This window comes from Carcharodon carcharias, chromosome 18 (assembly GCF_017639515.1).
Source record: "Carcharodon carcharias isolate sCarCar2 chromosome 18, sCarCar2.pri, whole genome shotgun sequence".
NCBI lineage: Eukaryota > Metazoa > Chordata > Chondrichthyes > Lamniformes > Lamnidae > Carcharodon > Carcharodon carcharias.
This window is the reverse complement of record NC_054484.1, coordinates 81034600-81052248: the sequence shown is the minus strand read 5'-3', so window position 1 is coordinate 81052248 and position 17649 is coordinate 81034600. Positions and strand designations below refer to the sequence as shown.

Below are 17649 nucleotides of genomic sequence, written 5' to 3'. Positions count from 1 at the left end.
TGTCCCAAATTATTGTTTCTAAAGTTTCCCCACCACCGAGGTTAAACTGACTGGCCTGTAGTTGCTGGGTTTATCTTTACACCATTTTCTGAACATTTGCAATTCTCCAGCCCTCTGGCACAACCCCTATGTCTAAGGAAGACTGAAAAATTCTAGCCAATGCCTTCACAGTTTCCACTCTCTCTTCCCTCAGTATCCTTGGATGCATCTCATCTGGTCCATTGCCTTGCCAACTTTAGGTACAGGCAGCATATACACTACCACCTTTCTAGTGTCTGAATTTCCTCCTCTTTCACCGTGATCTTGGTAGCATCTTCTTCCTTGGTAAAGACAGATGCAAAGTATTCATTTAACACCTCAGCCATGCCCTCTGCCTCGATGCATGGCTCCCCTTTTGGTCCTTATTTGGCCTAACGCTTCCTTTTATTATCCTTTGCTATTCATATGTTATAGAAGATTTTTGGATTCCCTTTTATGATATTTCATTCTCACTCTTTGCTTCTCTTATTTGCTTTTTCACCTCCCCTCTGGATCTCAGTTGTATTGTCCACCTGACATCTGCCATTAGCACACTTTTTCTTCTTTATCTTAACTTCTCTCTCTCTTGTCATCCAAGGAGCTCTGAATTTGTTTGCCCCACCTTTCCCTTTCGAGGGAGTATACCTTGATTGTGCCCAGACCATCTCTTCTTTGGAGGTAGCTCATTGTTCAGTTACCTTTTTTCCTGCCAACCTTTGGCCCCAGCATGTTCACCCCAGATCGATTCTTACCCCATTGAAGTTGGCATTTCCCCAGTTAGTTATTCTTACTCTGGATAGTTCATTGTCCAGCTCACGGGCTAACCCTTTATGTGGCCCCCAAATGATTGTTGAATGTTCCAGTAAGAGGGGTCAGTAAGTTTGAAGATTTCTGCAGTGGACTGTTCCGATCAGTCTGATTCTCTCCTGTGTTTGTTGCTGATAGGCTCGTTACTGGGTTTGTGCAAGAAGTGGGGTGCTGAGATGTTAGTGTGTATGTCTGGCTCACTCCCAGTCTCAGGGATCTCATTTACTCTCATCCCCACACATCAACAGGCGCTCTCACCCCTCTCACATGGATGATGGTGAGTGAGCGAGCACCCTGAGACTGGGAGTGAGCTAGACACACACACACTGTCACCCTTTCACATTCTAACGGTCGATCTTTTTTATTACTCATTTTTTGTTATTAATTTATTGTTGTGACAAGTTTTTTGCTTAGCAAGTTGTTTCTTTTCATACATCATTTTAAAAAAATCACGTTTAATGTGTCAAATCTTATCTTTCTGAAATTTGTTCATTGGCCACTCGCGTGAGAAAAATTGAAGTGTGGTCCTCCATGCAAAAAGATTGGACAAATCTGTCCTAAATCTTATGATACAATGGTCACTGTCCCCTAAATGTTCTCCTACTAAAACTTGGTCCACTTGACCTACCTCATTCTCAAGAACCAGGTCATGCAGTACCTCCTTTCTCATTGGACTGGAACCATACGGCTGTAGAAAATTTTCCTGAACGCATCCTAGGAACTTTTGCTCCTTTCTGTCCAATACACTTTTACTATCCCAGTCTATATTTGGGTAATTAAAGTCCCTCATTGTAACCGACACTAATTTTTGCCACTCTTTGTAATCTCCTTGCAAATTTGATCCTCTACATCCTTCCCAATAATTGGTGTCCTAAAGATTACACCGAGCAATGTAACTGCACCTTTTTTTGTTCTTTGACTCTAGCCAAATATACTCTGTCCTTGGCCCTTCTAGGACAACCTCTCTCTCCAGGATTGCAATGCTCTCCTTAATCAATACTGCCATCCCTCCCTTTTTTGCCTTCTGAACATCTTGTATCCAGGAATATTTCTCTCCCAGTTCTGTCCTTCTTTGAGCCATGTCTCTGTTATCACCACAATATCATATTTCTACATGGCGCCCTGTGCCTGTAACTTACCAATCTTATTTACCATGCATGCATTCACATACATGCACATTAATGCTGATTTAGATGTTATTATTTCCTGCCTTACTTTGACTCCACCTATTAACTTACTATTCCCTATTCTAGTGCTACCTGTGTCTCCCACTATTCCATGCACCTTGGTATTACTCTGATATAACTTCCTGGTTACCACACCCCTACAGATTTAGTTTAAACCCCCGTAACAGCACTAGTAACTGCAAAGAACTTAGTCACAGCTCAGTTCAAGTGCAACCTATCCGGCCTGTAGAGGTCCCATCCTCCCCCAGGGCCAGTCCCAATGCCCCAAGAACCTAACACCCTCCGTCCAACACCATCTTTCCAGCCATGCATTCATCTGCTTTATCTTCCTATTTCTGTACTTGTGGGTGGCACTGGGAGTAATCCAGAGATTACTATTTTGAGGTCTTGCTTGCTAATTTCTTACCTAGCTCCCTGAATTCTGACTCAAGCACCGCATCCCTCTTTCTATCAATGTTGCTCATACCAATGTGGTCCACGACTGCTGGCAGTTCACCCTCCCCCTTGGGGTGCTTTGCAGCTGCTCAGTGACATTCTTGACCTTGGCACCAGGGAGGCAACAAACCATCCTGGATTCATGTAAACGGCTACAGAAACGCAAGTCTATTACCTGGTTTATCGGATCACCTATCACCATTGCTCCTCTGGTCTTTCTTGTACAGCTGAGTCACCCGTGAAACCGTTGACTTGGCTCTGGCTGCACTCCCTAGATGAACCATCACTCTCATCAGTAGCCAGAACTGAATACCGGTTAGAGAGTACGGTGCACTTGGGATTCCTGCACTACCCATTCCTCCTCTCTCAGATACTCTTAAACTGCAGGGTGCCTACATCTATAAACGTGCTACCTGCAAAGCTCTCAACCTCCTGGATGCACTGCAGTGACACCAGTTGCTGCTGAAGTCCAAAACCCAGAGCTCAAACTAACAACACTTCTTGTACAAGTAGTTATCTAGGGCACAGGAAATGTCCTGGCATTCCCACATAGCACAGAATGTGCACATTTGAGGTTGGAGCAGCCCTGCCATTTTCTAGTTATTAACAAATAACTTTGTTACTGCTAATTAGCCTTATTACTAGTAATAAATCTTACCAATACTAATAAAGCTTTCCTAATACTAATAAATTGTACTACAAATTAATAAACCTTACTAATATTGATAAACTATAATTAATACTTAATACACCTTATTCGTTGTAATAAACCTTACTTAAACATAGAAGATAAGACTCACCACTTGTTATTAATAGGTATTTTTCAATGTTTGCTCAGCTCCCAGTTGTTTAGATTCAGTCCCTAAGCAGCAATACTCACCAGCCAATCAAATTTTGGTTTTCCTGTGATGTCACCATTCATCTTTTTTCAAACTTGTGGCCCACTTAGACCTCCCTACTTCTCTCCCTGAAAGTAAGTCTTCCAATTCCTGGTTAGGAGAGTCTTCCAGTCTCCTTTCAATCCTCACAAATTCAGTCTTCAGTCTGAGCACGACGCCCATCTGTGTTCTGTGTGTTGAAAGATGCATTTTTCTGCTTAAGGTGGAGGCCTTGCTCTCTATCTCTTAGATGATTTCAGACCACACAAGACAAAACTGCTATCTGTCTGTGATATTCATGGATTTATAGGGAAGCCTGTAACCTGATCTCAAAATTGCTTCCTCTCTCCTCTTCCCCATGGCAATGCGAAACGCATTAGCTTTGTATCTAAGTAGAAACGTTAACTAGTTATCCTTGATCCCACCTCCCTTTCATTGTAGAAGTAAATAGATAGCTTACAGCACAACTACCTACAACTTGGGCATTCCCTCCAACCGCAAATATTTTGCATCACCTTCTCAGTAAAACACCTCTTTCCTTTGGTCTCTAACAGTCAAACCATCCAGGCTTGCTGACAGGCAGACTGCAGAACGGGTCATGTGACTCCCCTCATTTATGCTAACTTTAAAGCTATAGTCCCAAAACATCATAATTTTATAAACCAAAAACTGCAGTCCTTAAAAACAGTAAGCATATAAATCTCAAAATTGTAACACCATTGTTGAAAGTTGTGATTTGGGCACTGGCTGAGCAGGTACCAGTCCCAAGTGGGCATCTCTTGCAACACTGGGATCTATAGGTTCTTTGCCAGGATTGTACTGATATACAATTCAAGGATTAATCATGTCTGTAGTAGTTAGTTATTCTAGAAATAATTGGGTTTATCTTTTTCATAGACTACCTCCAAGAGGAGGTGCAGCCAATTTTGCCCCATGGAATACATTTTTTCATCCGGACCTTAAAATGGTTTTTTGCCATTGTGTTTGAAGTAAATAAACAAATTTGATATAATCTGTTAGATCTTTAACTTTTATGTCAGCTAGATTGAACAACAGTTCTTCCTGGCCAAAGGGTAAATATTTGCAATGACTGGGGGCATGTCAGCTACTGCTACCATCTGGACTTAGTCAAGGGAAGATGTATTTCTGTCTCATGGGTACCTTTAAGGAAAGCCACTGTTGAAGTAATTTTTAATGGTGTGGCATTCAAGCTGGCCATTCGTCTCATTTAACTTAACCAGCTGCATGCGATTCTTGTTTCAGTAGGTTTGCATTTGTGACTTTGGTTGTATTTTTCAAGTCAAAGACATTCCCCTCCTTAGCTTTTATATGGGGAAGGAGAAAGGTCACAAGGCCAGCCTCCATGAGGTCACGGCCTTGAACCATTATCGTGGGATATTTTGCCTTGTTGGTTTTCCTGGTGACATAGTGCTAAGGCAGGGCCTCGCTCCAGCAATGTGGCCGGTCTGAACTTTCCCAGGACATCAGTGGCCATAGTATAGTCTCCTTCAGGAATTTTTAGTTATTTAGGAACAAGTGTCATTAGTAGGAAAAGACAGCCTCTTGGGCCTTTCTGGGAGTCATGTGGAGTAATGGCTAGAGCTATTATTCAGTCACCATGTAGACTACAGTGGTTCAAAGAGAAACCCTCTTGGGGCAAGTAGGGATGGGTAATAAATGTGGCTTTGCCTGTGCCAATGTTGGGGTCATCATGGTGCTAACATAGGGTAATACACATTTTTGAATCTGGCTTAGTGGTGTGGCTTGGAGAGACCTGTTCATGACAGGACCAATGCTTGTTAATCAGTTGACTAGTGAGTATTGTTATCTTATTTAGGAACATGCTTTAAGGGCCATTTTAGCTTTGTGTATGCTGCTGTTATAATGTGGTTAAAGAACAGGATTGCATGAAAAAGATAATCCTTTATTTCTGTTGTCTTGATATTCTCCCTTACTAGCCTTCTTGTGCCAAAAAAGAAATGTCTTTTTTCTACCTGTTTGCAGCGTTCGCTGTCAGCAGTGGTCTGTGTGATGAGGCACCCACCAGCATCCCTAAAGTACAGTGACAACTCTGTGTTCTCCATGCTTAGCAAATATACAAGAGCAATTCAGTTTTCTCAGGATGGCCAATCAGCACTGAACCATCAAACTGACACAAACCACACTGAGGAGGACGACACTAATCAGTCTGTATCATCCATTGAGGATGACTTTGTGACTGCTTTTGAACACCTGGAGGAAGAAGAAGAAGAAGCAGTAACTGCACATGGAGCCTCAGGTAAATAAAGACTCCACCATTAGCTTGGTTGGAAAATATAATTAAACATCCATTAAAATGGTTGAGCATTTTTTGCTGAATGCGGGAGCTGAACATGATTCTGTCATCCAGGTAATTGGCAGATAGTGGACCAATAGATGTGAATATCACTGTGCCTGATGCTGTTCTTGTGTGCTGCTCATGGTACCAGAGTCAGGGTGTGCAACACCCAACACTAGCATGGTGAGAAATTGAAATCAATTTCTCCAGTGTGAGATGGCACCAACATCCTCATGATTTTTGTTGTGCGTGGCCTATTTATTGAAGCCTGCAGATCCTTTAAATTTCCATGCATGGCCACTTAGGGGCGTTAAAGGGGCTGATTTGCACTCCCTCTGTTGCTGACTTGTACTTGCTCTGCGCGACAACTTCCAGGTTGCTCAGCTTGGCAAGAATGTCTAAAAAGAAAGGAAGAGAAACTGGCGCTACTTATGTGCACGAGTCACTTAGAGGCTAGAACAGGTAGGAAATGGTAGCTTCTCTCCCTGTCTCTATTTCTCTTGCGCCCCCTCGCCTTCGTGCCCCCTCCCCCCTCGCTATCGTGCACCCTCCCCCCTCGCTGTCGTGCACCCTCCCATCTCGTCATTGCGCCCACCCGTTGTCATGCCCCCCCTCGCCATCGCGCCCCCTCCCACCATTGTGCCCTCTCGCCGTCGCACCCCCCCTCGCCGTCGCGCCCCCCCTCGCCGTCGCGCCCCCCCGCCGTCGCGCCCCCCCTCGCCGTCGCGCCCCCTCCCACCGTCGTGCCCCCTCCCCCTCCCACCGTCGCGCCCCCTCCCGCCGTCGGCCCCCTCTTGCCATCGCGCCCCCTTCCCCCTCGCCGTCGTGCCCCCTCCCCCTCCCACCATTGTGCCCCCTCCCCCTCCCACCGTCGCGCCCCCTCCTGCCGTCGGCAACCTCCCGCCGTCGGCCCCCCCTCGCCGTCGCGCCCCCTTCCCCCTCGTCGTTGCACCCCCTCCCCCCTCGCCGTCGCGCCCCCTCCCCCCTCGCCGTCGCGCCCCCTCCCCCTCCCCCCTCGCGTCGCGCCCCCTCCCCCCTCGTCGTTGCACCCCCTCCCCCCTCGCCGTCGCGCCCCCTCCCCCCTCGCCGTCGCGCCCCCTCCCCCCTCGCCGTCGCGCCCCCTCCCCCCCCTCACCGTCGCGCCCCCTCCCCCCTCACCGTCGCGCCCCCTCCCCCCTCGCCGTCGCGCCCCCTCCCCCCTCGCCGTCGCGCCTCCTCCCCTGCTTGCCATCGTGGCCCCTCGTCCCCGCCCCCTTCGCTGTCGTGCCCCCTCCCCACCTCGCCGTCGGACCCCCTCCCCCCGTCGCTGTCGCACCCCCTCCCCCTCCTGCTGTCACGCCCCCTCACCGTCGCGCCCCCTCCCACTCCCCCCCTCGCTGTCGCGCCCCCTCGCCGTCGCGCCCCCTGCCCCTCCCCCCTCGCTGTCGCGCCCCCTTGCCGTCACGCCCCCTGCCCCTCTCGCTGTCGCACCCCCTGCCCCCCTCGCCGTTGCGCCCCCTCTCCCTCCCCCCTCGCTGTCGCGCCCCCTGCCCCCCTCGCTGTCGCCGTCGCGCCCCCTGCCCCCTCGCCATCGCGCCCCCTCCCCCCCCTCGCCATCGGCCCCCGCCCCCTCCTGCCATCTGCCCCCTCCCGCTGTCGCGCCCTCTCCCCCCGTTGTGCCCCCTCCCCCCGTCGTGCCCCCTCCCGTCGTCGGCCCCGTCCCCCCTTGCCGTCGCGCCCCCTCCCCCCCTCGCCGTCGGCCCCTTCCCGCCGTCGCACCCCCTCCCCCCACTCGCCGTCGGCCCCCGCCCTCTCCTGCCGTCGCGCCCCCTCCCCCCCTTGCCATCGGCCCCCTCCCGCCGTCGCGCCCCCTCTTGCCATCACATCCCTTCGCAGTTGCGCTCCCTCCCCCCTTGCCGTCGTGCCCCCTCCCCCCTCGCCGTCACGTCCCCCTCGCCGTCGCACCCCTCCCCTCGCCGTCGCGCCCCCTCCCCCCCTCGCCGTCGCGCCCCCCTCCCGCCACTCCTCTCCTGGTTATCTCTCTTTTCCCCTTTAAGGCACTACTTAAAACCCACCTCTTTGACTAAACCTTTGGTCACCAGCCCTCATATCTTCTGTCGTGGCCAGAAGCCAAATTTTGTTTGATTACATTCCTCTAAAGTGCCTTGGGACTTTTTAACGTGTCTAAGGTGCAGTATAAATGCAAGTTGTTTTCATGTTGTAAATTGTTAAATGTTAACTTTCCTTTTTTAATGACAGTTCAGTTTTCATTTTATTGTCAAAATTGTTTTTTTATTTCGGTGTCCAGCTGAATTATGAATGAAATTAATTTTATGCTACCTCATACCATAGAATTATGGAGCTCTTTGCAAGTGAAATCTAATTCATCACAATTTCCCTGCTCTTTCCCCATAGCCATGTAATTTTTTTTCTGTCAACTATTTATCCAACTGCTGAATCTTGAATCTGCTTCCACCACCCTTTCAGAGACTGTATTCCAGATGATCACAATAACTTTGAGTGAAAAAAAGATTCCTCAGGCCAACATGGCCCTTTTGTCCATCAGCCTAAACCTGGCACAGTCATGACATTTTAATGTTTCTGCGGAGGTCTATACAATTTATTGAAATTATTTGTTCTAGTTTAGGAGCAGCAAAAGAATGGACTATAAGTATTTCCTAAATGCTACTTGAAATCAACTAATTCTTCTTAAGAAATCAACTAATTCTTCTTAAAAAATGTTTTTAACTTTGGTATTGTAACGAATTAGAGATCCCCTATTTAAAGTGACAGATAATGTCTCTGACTTGTGACAGATGCTAACCGTATGTACCTTTGCAGAAGATTAGATCTAACTGTGCCAGTTATAGTACAGTTCCTAATGCTTATAGTGATGTGCTGGTTATTTGGGAAGGTCAGTATGACATGGTACCACATTTTTAATTGTCAACATTTAGGGAGAAACTGTTCCCACTCATTAAAGCAGCGAGAACGAGAGGGCACAGATTTAAAGTGAAGTAAAAGGAGCAAAAGTGATATGAGGAGAAACTTTTTTACACAATGATTGGCTAGGGTTTGGAATGCACCACTTGAGAGTGTGGGGGAGGCAGGTTCAATCGAGGCATTCAAAAGGGTCTTGGATTATTATCTGAAAAAGAAGAATGTGCTGGGTGATGGGGAGAAGGCGGGGAATGGTACTGGGTGAGTTGCTCGTTCAGAGTCAGTGCAGACATAATGGGCCGAATGGCCTCCTCCTACACTGTAACAATTGTGGTTCTGTGATCCTTCCATGTAACAGTATTTAAGTTACAGGCAGCTACATTCTGACTTGCAGCTTTATTTAAACTAGTCATTTTGCAAACTGACCGCATCAATTAGAAGAGCTTAAATACACAAAGGGTATTTGAATATTTAAACAGGGGTTATTTACTTGTTTGTTCTTGCGTTCACTTCACCTTACCAAGGTTCATTCTGATTCTGCCCAATACAAACAAAACTCTAAAGCTTCAGTAACTGACACCTTTGAAACTAACATACATGCAAATAGATAATGGTTAATGTGTTTCAGCCGATGTAGGCAATTGCCTATTTTAAATATGGGAAAACTAAGTTGTGAAGACTGTATTGAAAATCTATAGATGTCTGAGATGGGATGTAAAGGCACCGACTTGCCCCTTTCTCCAGTATTGGCTGGGTAACACACATTGGAAAACTACTTGCTGGGAACAAAGCTGAGCCCAAACGAGCTTCCAGGTTTAGATTGTTGATTTGGATTGGAATTCCTGCTTCGTGAATGGATGAGCACCCCCACATGGTGGGAGGAGGTGAGGTACAGGTGTGCTGATGTCAGAAACAGCAGCCTCGTGGTTTCTGTCCTTATGACCTAAATTAGTAACACACCTATCTTGAGACAGGTGTGGAAAGATTGCTTTCAGTCCCCTCTTCAGTTCTCCATCTTAAAGTGGCTGGCTTGTAACCTCTAGCAATAACTTCTAACATGAAGTTTTGCATGGGACATGAATCATCAGAATTAATAAACAAAAAATAATCATTTTAATTTAGAAACTAGAGCTGTGTTGGCCTTTGCCTTCTTTGCACTTCACAAGGAGTATAATTAAGAATTTTACACACAATACAAAAGTTGACCATTTCCTTGATAATGAAGAATAAAGCTGTAGAACTGCAGGAAGATATCAATGGACAAGTCTGGTGGGCATAACAGTGGCAAATTGAATTCAATCCGGAGAAGTGTGAGGTAATGTGTTTGGGGAAGGCTAACAAGGTAAGGGAATACACAGTAAATGGGTGGATACTGAGAAGTGTAGAGGACCTTGGATTGTGTGTTCCACAGATCCCTGAAGGTGGTCAGACAGGGAGAAATGGTGAAGAAGGCGTAAAAGAATCTTGCCTTTATTAGCTGAGGCATAGAATGTAAGAGCCGGGAGTTTCTACCGGAACTATATAAAACACAAGTTAGGCCACTGGAATACTGCGTGCAGTTCTGGTCCCCGCATTATTGGAAAGATATGATTACACTAGAGGGAGTACAGAGGAGATTCACAAGGATGTTGTCTGGACTGAAGAATTTTAGTTCTGAGCAAAGATTAGATCGGCTAGGGTTATTTTCTTTGGAACAGAGGAGGTTGAGGGGAGATGTCAGTGAAGTGTATAAATGATAGAGTGGTTGGGAAGGCCCTATTGGCCGTGGTTGGTCCATAACCAGGGGTCATAGAGTTAGGATAAGAGGAAGTTTAGAGGGAATTCAAGGGAAATGCTGTCACCCAGTGGTGGTGGGGATCTGGAACTCACTGTCTGAAAGAGTGGTAGAAGCAGAAACCCTCATAATATTTATAAAGTACTTGGATATGCACTTGAAGTTCTGTAACCCTCAAGGTGACGGATCAAGAGATGGAAAGTGGGATTAGGCTGGATGGCCCCTTGACAGCTGGCATGGACACGATAGGCTGAATGGCTGCCTCCTGTACAGTAAATGTCTATCTTTCTATGATTGACGTGTAATTCTCTCCCTGCCCCCCAACCCTCCCGCCCATCTGTGTACTGGTCAGAAGTATCTGCCTTAATCAGTGAGGGGCGTTTAATTTTGAGGAGTGACAGTCCCACACACCACTTTCCCCCGGCATCCGCCACAGGAGGGAATCACCCCCACTTTTTATAAACCAAAACATGATCCTATGCATCAAATGATTTGTGTGCCTGTGGTGAAGAATAAACTATGCTCTGATTACAGTGTGAGTCACCTGATAGCCTGCTAGTCTCCTTGATGGATGGATAGATAACCCTGACAGACCATGTACACAGTCTGGTTTTGACACAACGCATCCCAATTTTCTGTCAGTGGCTACAGTTAATTTATAAAACTCAGTCTTCTATAATTATATAAAATGTCTTGTTTTTAATTTGTAAATCACAGGTTTTGATATCAGTGCTCCCAAACACCAGCGAGATGCGGCTCTACACACCTTCGCACTTGATTCTGCTGAGACACCAATTCCCGTTGACTCCTCCCGAAGTCAGGTCTCCAACCAGTCAGTTCCCCTATTACTCAGTAATTTGCCTTATAAAGGGCCACCATCGTCTGCGAAAAGCTCAGTTATAACATTAAGCTCAGATCCTGGGAAGCAAAGAAGTTTTTACAGACAGTGCAATGCACCTGTGTCAAGATCCAACATTGGATATAAGTCTGCACCCTCTGTTTCCCCCTCTGAGTCTGAAGACTCAGAAGGCTCAAGTCCAAGTCCAGTCATCTTCTTGGATGAGGAAGGCTATCAGAAGAGTCTGAAAGCCAAGCTGGAAATACCCCAGATCCCAATACTCAAAGATGACATTGAGGACTCGGACTCTGAAGTGAGTGAATTCTTTGACAGTTTTGACCAGTTTGATGAGCTGGACGAAATGTTGGTGAGCACAGCTGCCAACCTGAAGGTCGGACCCAGTCCTCAAAGCCCACCTCTGAACAAGAAGTCTATGGTAAAGCCGGCTTCAGATTTCTCACTGGAACGATGCACTACTGCAGTTGCTGCTATGAATCCGCAGAAATTTGACCAGCCAGTCCTCCCTGCTGATGTGAAAAAGCCAACCGCTCGCAAGGCAGAATCTCCCTATAACAGCCTATCTGATGTCCCAGATTCACCTCGACCAGTGAACACCTCTGGGGAAGAGAACAATTCACTCTTCAGCCCCATCCGTTCCTCTGCATTCAGCCCCCTTGGTACTTGTGGCAATTCTGAGTGTTTTGAGAGAACGGAGGCCACCAGCACTGAAATCATTAATGGACCAAACCTCAGAGGGCTTTCTAACACTTATACACATTATGCAGGCGATATTTCACACAGCATTATTGGCTCTATTTTTAGCTATCCACAGAATGTTAGATTTGAGCCTCAAGGTGTACACTGGTCAGATGGAGTCAGACATTTGGGAGAACCAGCTTCCACTGCAAACCTCAGCTTGAAACAACCCGCAGTTCATACTCCTGTCCAGCAGAAATGTTCAAACATATTCAAAGATGGCATTCAGCGAATTGCTACAGAACTAGTGGAAAAAAGTCTTGGTGGTGCTTTTAAGGACTTACAGAAGGGTGTTTCTTCATGCACTAGTACCCTGTACCATCTGGCTGCGAGACTGACAACCTCTGTGATTCACATGGCTTTACAGGAGGTTGGGGCAAGGCAAGCGTTTGCACGAAAGCAGAGTGCCATTAATAATTTAGCAGACTACTTGGTTGGTGACGCAATCACTGGAGCTCTGCGAGAACTGAAATTTGTGAAGAAACAAATTTTTAACAATGCTGTTGCCCGATTTGCAACTGACCTGGCTGAGGAACTAATTTTTGAAGGTATTATGGAAGTTTGTCAGTTCTGTCACCCACTGGCGCCTACATCCATCACGAGCTGGTCGCTTGATGATGAAGAGAAGATTGTGAACTCCTATGCGAGAGATTTGTCCGAGTCAGTCCTACAGGAAGCTTTTATTGAATTGTCTCAAGTGGATGTGACTTTCACAGCACAAGCAGCAATTAGTATTTCCCTGGATAATAGAAAAGATTTTTGTGGGGAAGATGTAACCCAGGCACTAAAAATTACTAATGACCCAGTTGATGTCGAAAAGAAAACACTGCTTAGAGATTGTGAAGGGTGCTTTACAAATACTGTAGCAAATAATGCCCTTGATGATTTGCATTTGACAGAGGAGGAATACACAATAGAAAAAGCTTTACTTTGTGTTTCAGGCATTGTGAGTTGTGTATCAGTTCCCAGTGCTGTCAAAACACTTCCTTGCAATTCTTCTGATTCCTCTCTGAGCACATGCCATCATCACATATCACCAGAAGTGAAACCAGAACAACCTCCAAAGTCTGGTCTTGCTGGATTGTGTTCAAGAAGCAGAAAGATGGATGAGGTGATGCCTGCCAGCTATGTGAATCAGCCAGTGGATCCTGCAAGTCATGTCAACTGCAGTGGGTACATTTCCTGTGACAACATGTATCTTTGTACTGAGGTTACTGACGCTGATGATTGTGAAACATTAAGGAAAAGTGAAGATTTGGACACTAATGATGCTGTTGCTACAGCATGGAAAAATTGGCAAACAACAGTAGCAATGATTGATATTGTGGCAAATAATGCTTTTGATTTGGTGACTGAGCCTAAAGTGGAGTATAAGGTAGAGGAATATGCTTCTCAACTAAGTAAAAAAATACTCTCTGAGCCTGTGTCTGAGAGCCTGCCAGTTCCCGAGAACCACTTTGCTGCACAGTTGGCAGAAGCAATTGTAAAGAATTCGGTGGATGAAGTGAAAACAAAAGTCACAAAGCCTTACAAGGCACTTGATGGTGGTTTGCAGGCTGGCGCTGTTGAAACTAGTAAAGAAACACCTGATAGACTCTCAGAGATCCCAGAGGGACAGATACAGGAGCAGTTAACAGTTGGGAAAATGATTTCTGGTGGGCAGCAGCAAGATTTGTACACTCAGTCGCCAGATCTGCTACGAACACCACCTGTGTCACCGATTGAATATATTCCTGGCAAAAGCTTGACCATCCCTCAGCATTTTGCACAGGCGCTAAAGGGCCATTTAGCAGAAGAGTTTCCTCCATGTACTCCACCACCTAGTCCTACTGTTGGTCTCAAGGGTTCAGATATAGAAAGTACAGAGGGTGTTCGTGGTCCTGAGCTCGCAGATACCCTAAAGTCATTGACTGAACATCTTCAAGGTCAAATCTTAATGCCAACATTCCAGACTCCTTTAGCAGAAGTAAATGAACCAAACCAAGAACTACATGTAGTGTTGCTTGGAAAGCCAAAGATTGGACTTAACAAAGATGGGTTATTTTCAGAGGAACGCCTTAACCCTGTTGAAGGAAGTAGGTCTCCTGGAACACCACCACCAACACCACAGCAATCATTCCATGAAAAAAGTCTGAAGAGTTTCAATAGGAAGCTTAAAGGAGAGCTGGCTAAAGAGTTCTTGCCAGTAACGCCACCATCCACCCCCCATAATCATTCTGTCCCAAGCTTGGCAGAGATGACCCAGGACACTGAGGAAAAGGCTGAGTTTGTGCTGAAGCTAATGAGGTCACTGTCTGAAGAAGTTCTGGACAATGAGGATGATGAAAATTTTGATTTTGCTGAGAGACATACAGAGATGAGGGAGCAGCCCATTCCAAGTTTGAGACGAGAAGCAAAGGTTTTGGAAAAAGAAGAATTAAAGTTAGATATTAAGAGGCATGCCCTGTACTATGCCAATCAACTGGCATCCAGCATAGTTTCCATGGCAACTGAAATTGCAGCAATTTGTGTCGAAGATGCCGACAAGTGTGACGGCGGAGAAATGAAATGCTTTAAGGTCCTCCCCAGCAACCTGTGGAAATCAGCCCGAAGTGAACTGTACACTCGGACCACTGGTGCTGAAAGGAAACTTCCAGAAGAAGTTGTAGGTTCCTTATGGAACTACGCGGGCAAGGTGGCAGGGGAGGTCATTCGGGATGCCAAAAAAATTCTCAGCTCAAAGAAGCACAAGGTCAGAAAATTCAAGAAGGATGGCTGGCAAGTTGAAAGCAGTGAATGCAGCTTTGGAGAGCAGGAAAATGTTGGAATTGAAGGACTAAATGCCATGGCTGATCAGTGGTCCCGAGAGCTTGTAGATTCTGTGCTTCATTCACCCCAAGGTAATGCTCCTGGGTTCATGTCTAAACATTCAAGCTGTGAGAGTGTTACTGATGAATATGCAGAATATATTATGAGACTGATTAGTAGAGAAGGTGGAAATGGTGAGGTAATTGTGGATCATTATGCCAGTAAGCTTGCCTTCAGAACTGTGAAAGTAGGCTTGGAACAAGCAGCCAGAAGGATCAAACAGAAGTATAAGAGGAGACTGCTCTCCTCACAACAGGCAAGGGGAGACAATGGGGCTAAAGAGCTTTTCAAGTTTCTGACAAGGGAGGACAACCAAGATGGGGATCCTGGCAGGAGAGGCCATGATCAAAGAATGATCAGAAAGGACTCCAGAGATTTGACAAGGTTTGCAGCATCAGTCGCTCAAACAATCACTTATGAAGTCACACAGAAATTGAAGACGGCATCAGTCATGCATGGCTTGCCCAAGTCCCTAACAGATTCTTGCCTTTATGAAAGGTCGCAGCTGGAACAGATGGCAGAGGAACTCACCAAGAAGACATGGACTTGCTCAATCCAACCTATTGCCCAAAGGAGCAAACGCTATCACAGTACAGGAAGTTTAAACGATTACGGATATAACCTTGAAAGCACAAATCTAGCTCTTGAACATTATTTGGGGAAAAGTGGCAATGATGCTGTCCAGCTGAACATGGCTGAGGATGGAGTTTGCAGTCTAGAAAGCAGGAAGCAAAAAGATTGTTTAGCGTACGCTGAAAAGTTGACAGAAATGGTTCTAAAGTGCTCTCTAACAGATAAAGAATCAAGAAATTGCATTAACAGGTTAAGCTCCCAGACTGCTAGTTTCTGCAGCAAAAATGTCTCAAGAGCACCACGGCATAGCAGTAAACTGCTTGCCAAGCCAGAACACTATGTCCATAGAACTGTTGAAGCTTGTCAGCTGGACGTGCCTAGGATTCACATTGAGTTGGAGCAGAGGGGACTTTTTCCAGAGGATTTGATGTCAGTGGCGACTGAGAAAGCCAAGCGAGATCTCAGTAATACCAGCCTGGCAGCGGATAGTGGTATTGGACAGGATGGCACAAGCTTCACTGAAAGTCTTGCTGCAGAAATAATGACTTCAGCCATGATCAGTGCCAGCCAGTCAATTGTAAGGTAAGTGAAAGTTGTTCTCCCATCATTTTACCTTAACTCATATGCAACATTTTTCACTGTTTTCTCAAAGTGTCAATTGTCATATTGCTTTAAACTCGTAGGGAGATTGCTGGGAAGAAATCAACTGGAAGCACTGTGATTATTTTAAAAAAAAAAAGGAGCAGGCAGCTGATCTTCCCCACCCTAACCCCCAGCACCACTCCCTGCCAACCATGCCATTGATTGTTAGCTGTAGATCTCGGCTGTCTCCTACCTGACAAAGTTTGTTATTGCCATTTATTGGTTGCTGTTAGAATTTCTGCTGATATAGTGACACGAGATGCCAGAAAAACACTTCAGGTTAGTCAGCATGTGGGACTTTATAAGACAGTTGTGTTTTAAAATGTTTCCTCTAATTTAAAGTGAGAGAGAATGACCTGAATAGGGTCTGGTGAGGTGATATTAAACTCTGCCTGGCCACGGGACCATGTGATCTGGTTGACATGGAAAAAGAAGTCCAGGCTGATACCTTTGGAAAACCAAGTGACAATTTTCATGCCTTAACACAAAAGAGGGATAGCTGACACAAATGTCCACTGAGAAAGACCTGGAGAGGGAGACTGAAACAGCAGTTGCTGTGAAAAGTAGAGGAAAAGACTGTTTTGTGTTAGCCACCAAGCAGGATGCTGATGGGAGCTGGTTCTTTGAAGAGATGGAAATTGTAGAGATTTAAAGACCAAGGAGGGTGCGTTTCTGCTGGAAACTGTGAGGATATTCAGAAGGCTGAGTGGAATGACTTTCAAAGGACACTGGAAGATTCGTCCTGGCATGGCAGGGAGAAAGGGAAAAACCCGAGTTTGGAAATGAGTCTGGAAGGCTACATATCTGCTAGGAGCATGGAGTAATGTACAAATGGGTCAAGAAGTATTTCAGTTGTGTTAGTTAATGGGGAAATACCTTTTCTTTCGTTTGGTGTGTTAGTTGTCTGTTAAGTAATGTTTAGTTTATGTTGCTTTTAGTTTGTTTGTTACAGTCAAAGTCTTTAAACATGAAATCTTGTCCTGCGATTCTTCCATTGCTCACTGCAAAATCCATATATCTTTTTAAATGTTATTGTTCTCTACATGGATTGTAACACGAGAAAAAAAAAAGACAGATCTTGCTTAATTTGGGTGTGAAGTTTAGATGAGAACTGAAACCAGCATGATAAGCAGGCATGCAATAAAGGTTGGGAAGAGGAAAGAGAAATATTATGAGAAATCTTCCTCCTCCATCCCTGTTGTATCATTAACCATCATTTTTATTCTGGAAGGAGATTTTTGTGAGTGAATCTCCAGAGGAGATGAGGTCAGTAACAGTCCTGGAAACAATGGCCTCTGGACCATGACCCCACCACTGAACACCAGGGCTGTCACTGACCTCATCTCTTCTGGAGATCTTCCCTCCACAGCTTCCAACCTCATAGTCTCCCAACCTTGCACAGCCTGCTTCTACCTCCTACCCAAAATCCACAAACAGGACTGTCTTGGAAACCGATCATGTCAGCCTGTTCCTGCCCCACTGAACTCATTTCTTGCTATCTTGACTCCATTCTCTCTCCCCTCGTCCAGTCTCTTCCCACCTGCATCAGCGATTCCTCTGATGCCCTACATCATATCAACAATTTCCAGTTCCCTGGTCCCAACCACCTCCTCTTCACCATGGACATCCAATCCCTCTACACCTCCATCCCCTACCGA

At 46.0% G+C, this 17649-nt stretch overlaps 1 protein-coding gene across 8 annotated transcripts in view; it reads left to right on the top strand.

Moving 5' to 3' along the window:
* akap11 (A kinase (PRKA) anchor protein 11) overlaps nucleotides 1-17649 on the top strand; it is a 147691-nt gene that overhangs the window by 99767 nt on the left and 30275 nt on the right. For all 8 annotated transcript variants that reach the window (XM_041211492.1, XM_041211493.1, XM_041211494.1 and 5 more), the window contains 2 exons: nucleotides 5330-5603; nucleotides 11053-15931. In XM_041211492.1, coding sequence (XP_041067426.1) covers nucleotides 5330-5603; nucleotides 11053-15931 — 5153 coding nt within the window. The remainder of the gene's footprint in view (nucleotides 1-5329; nucleotides 5604-11052; nucleotides 15932-17649) is intronic.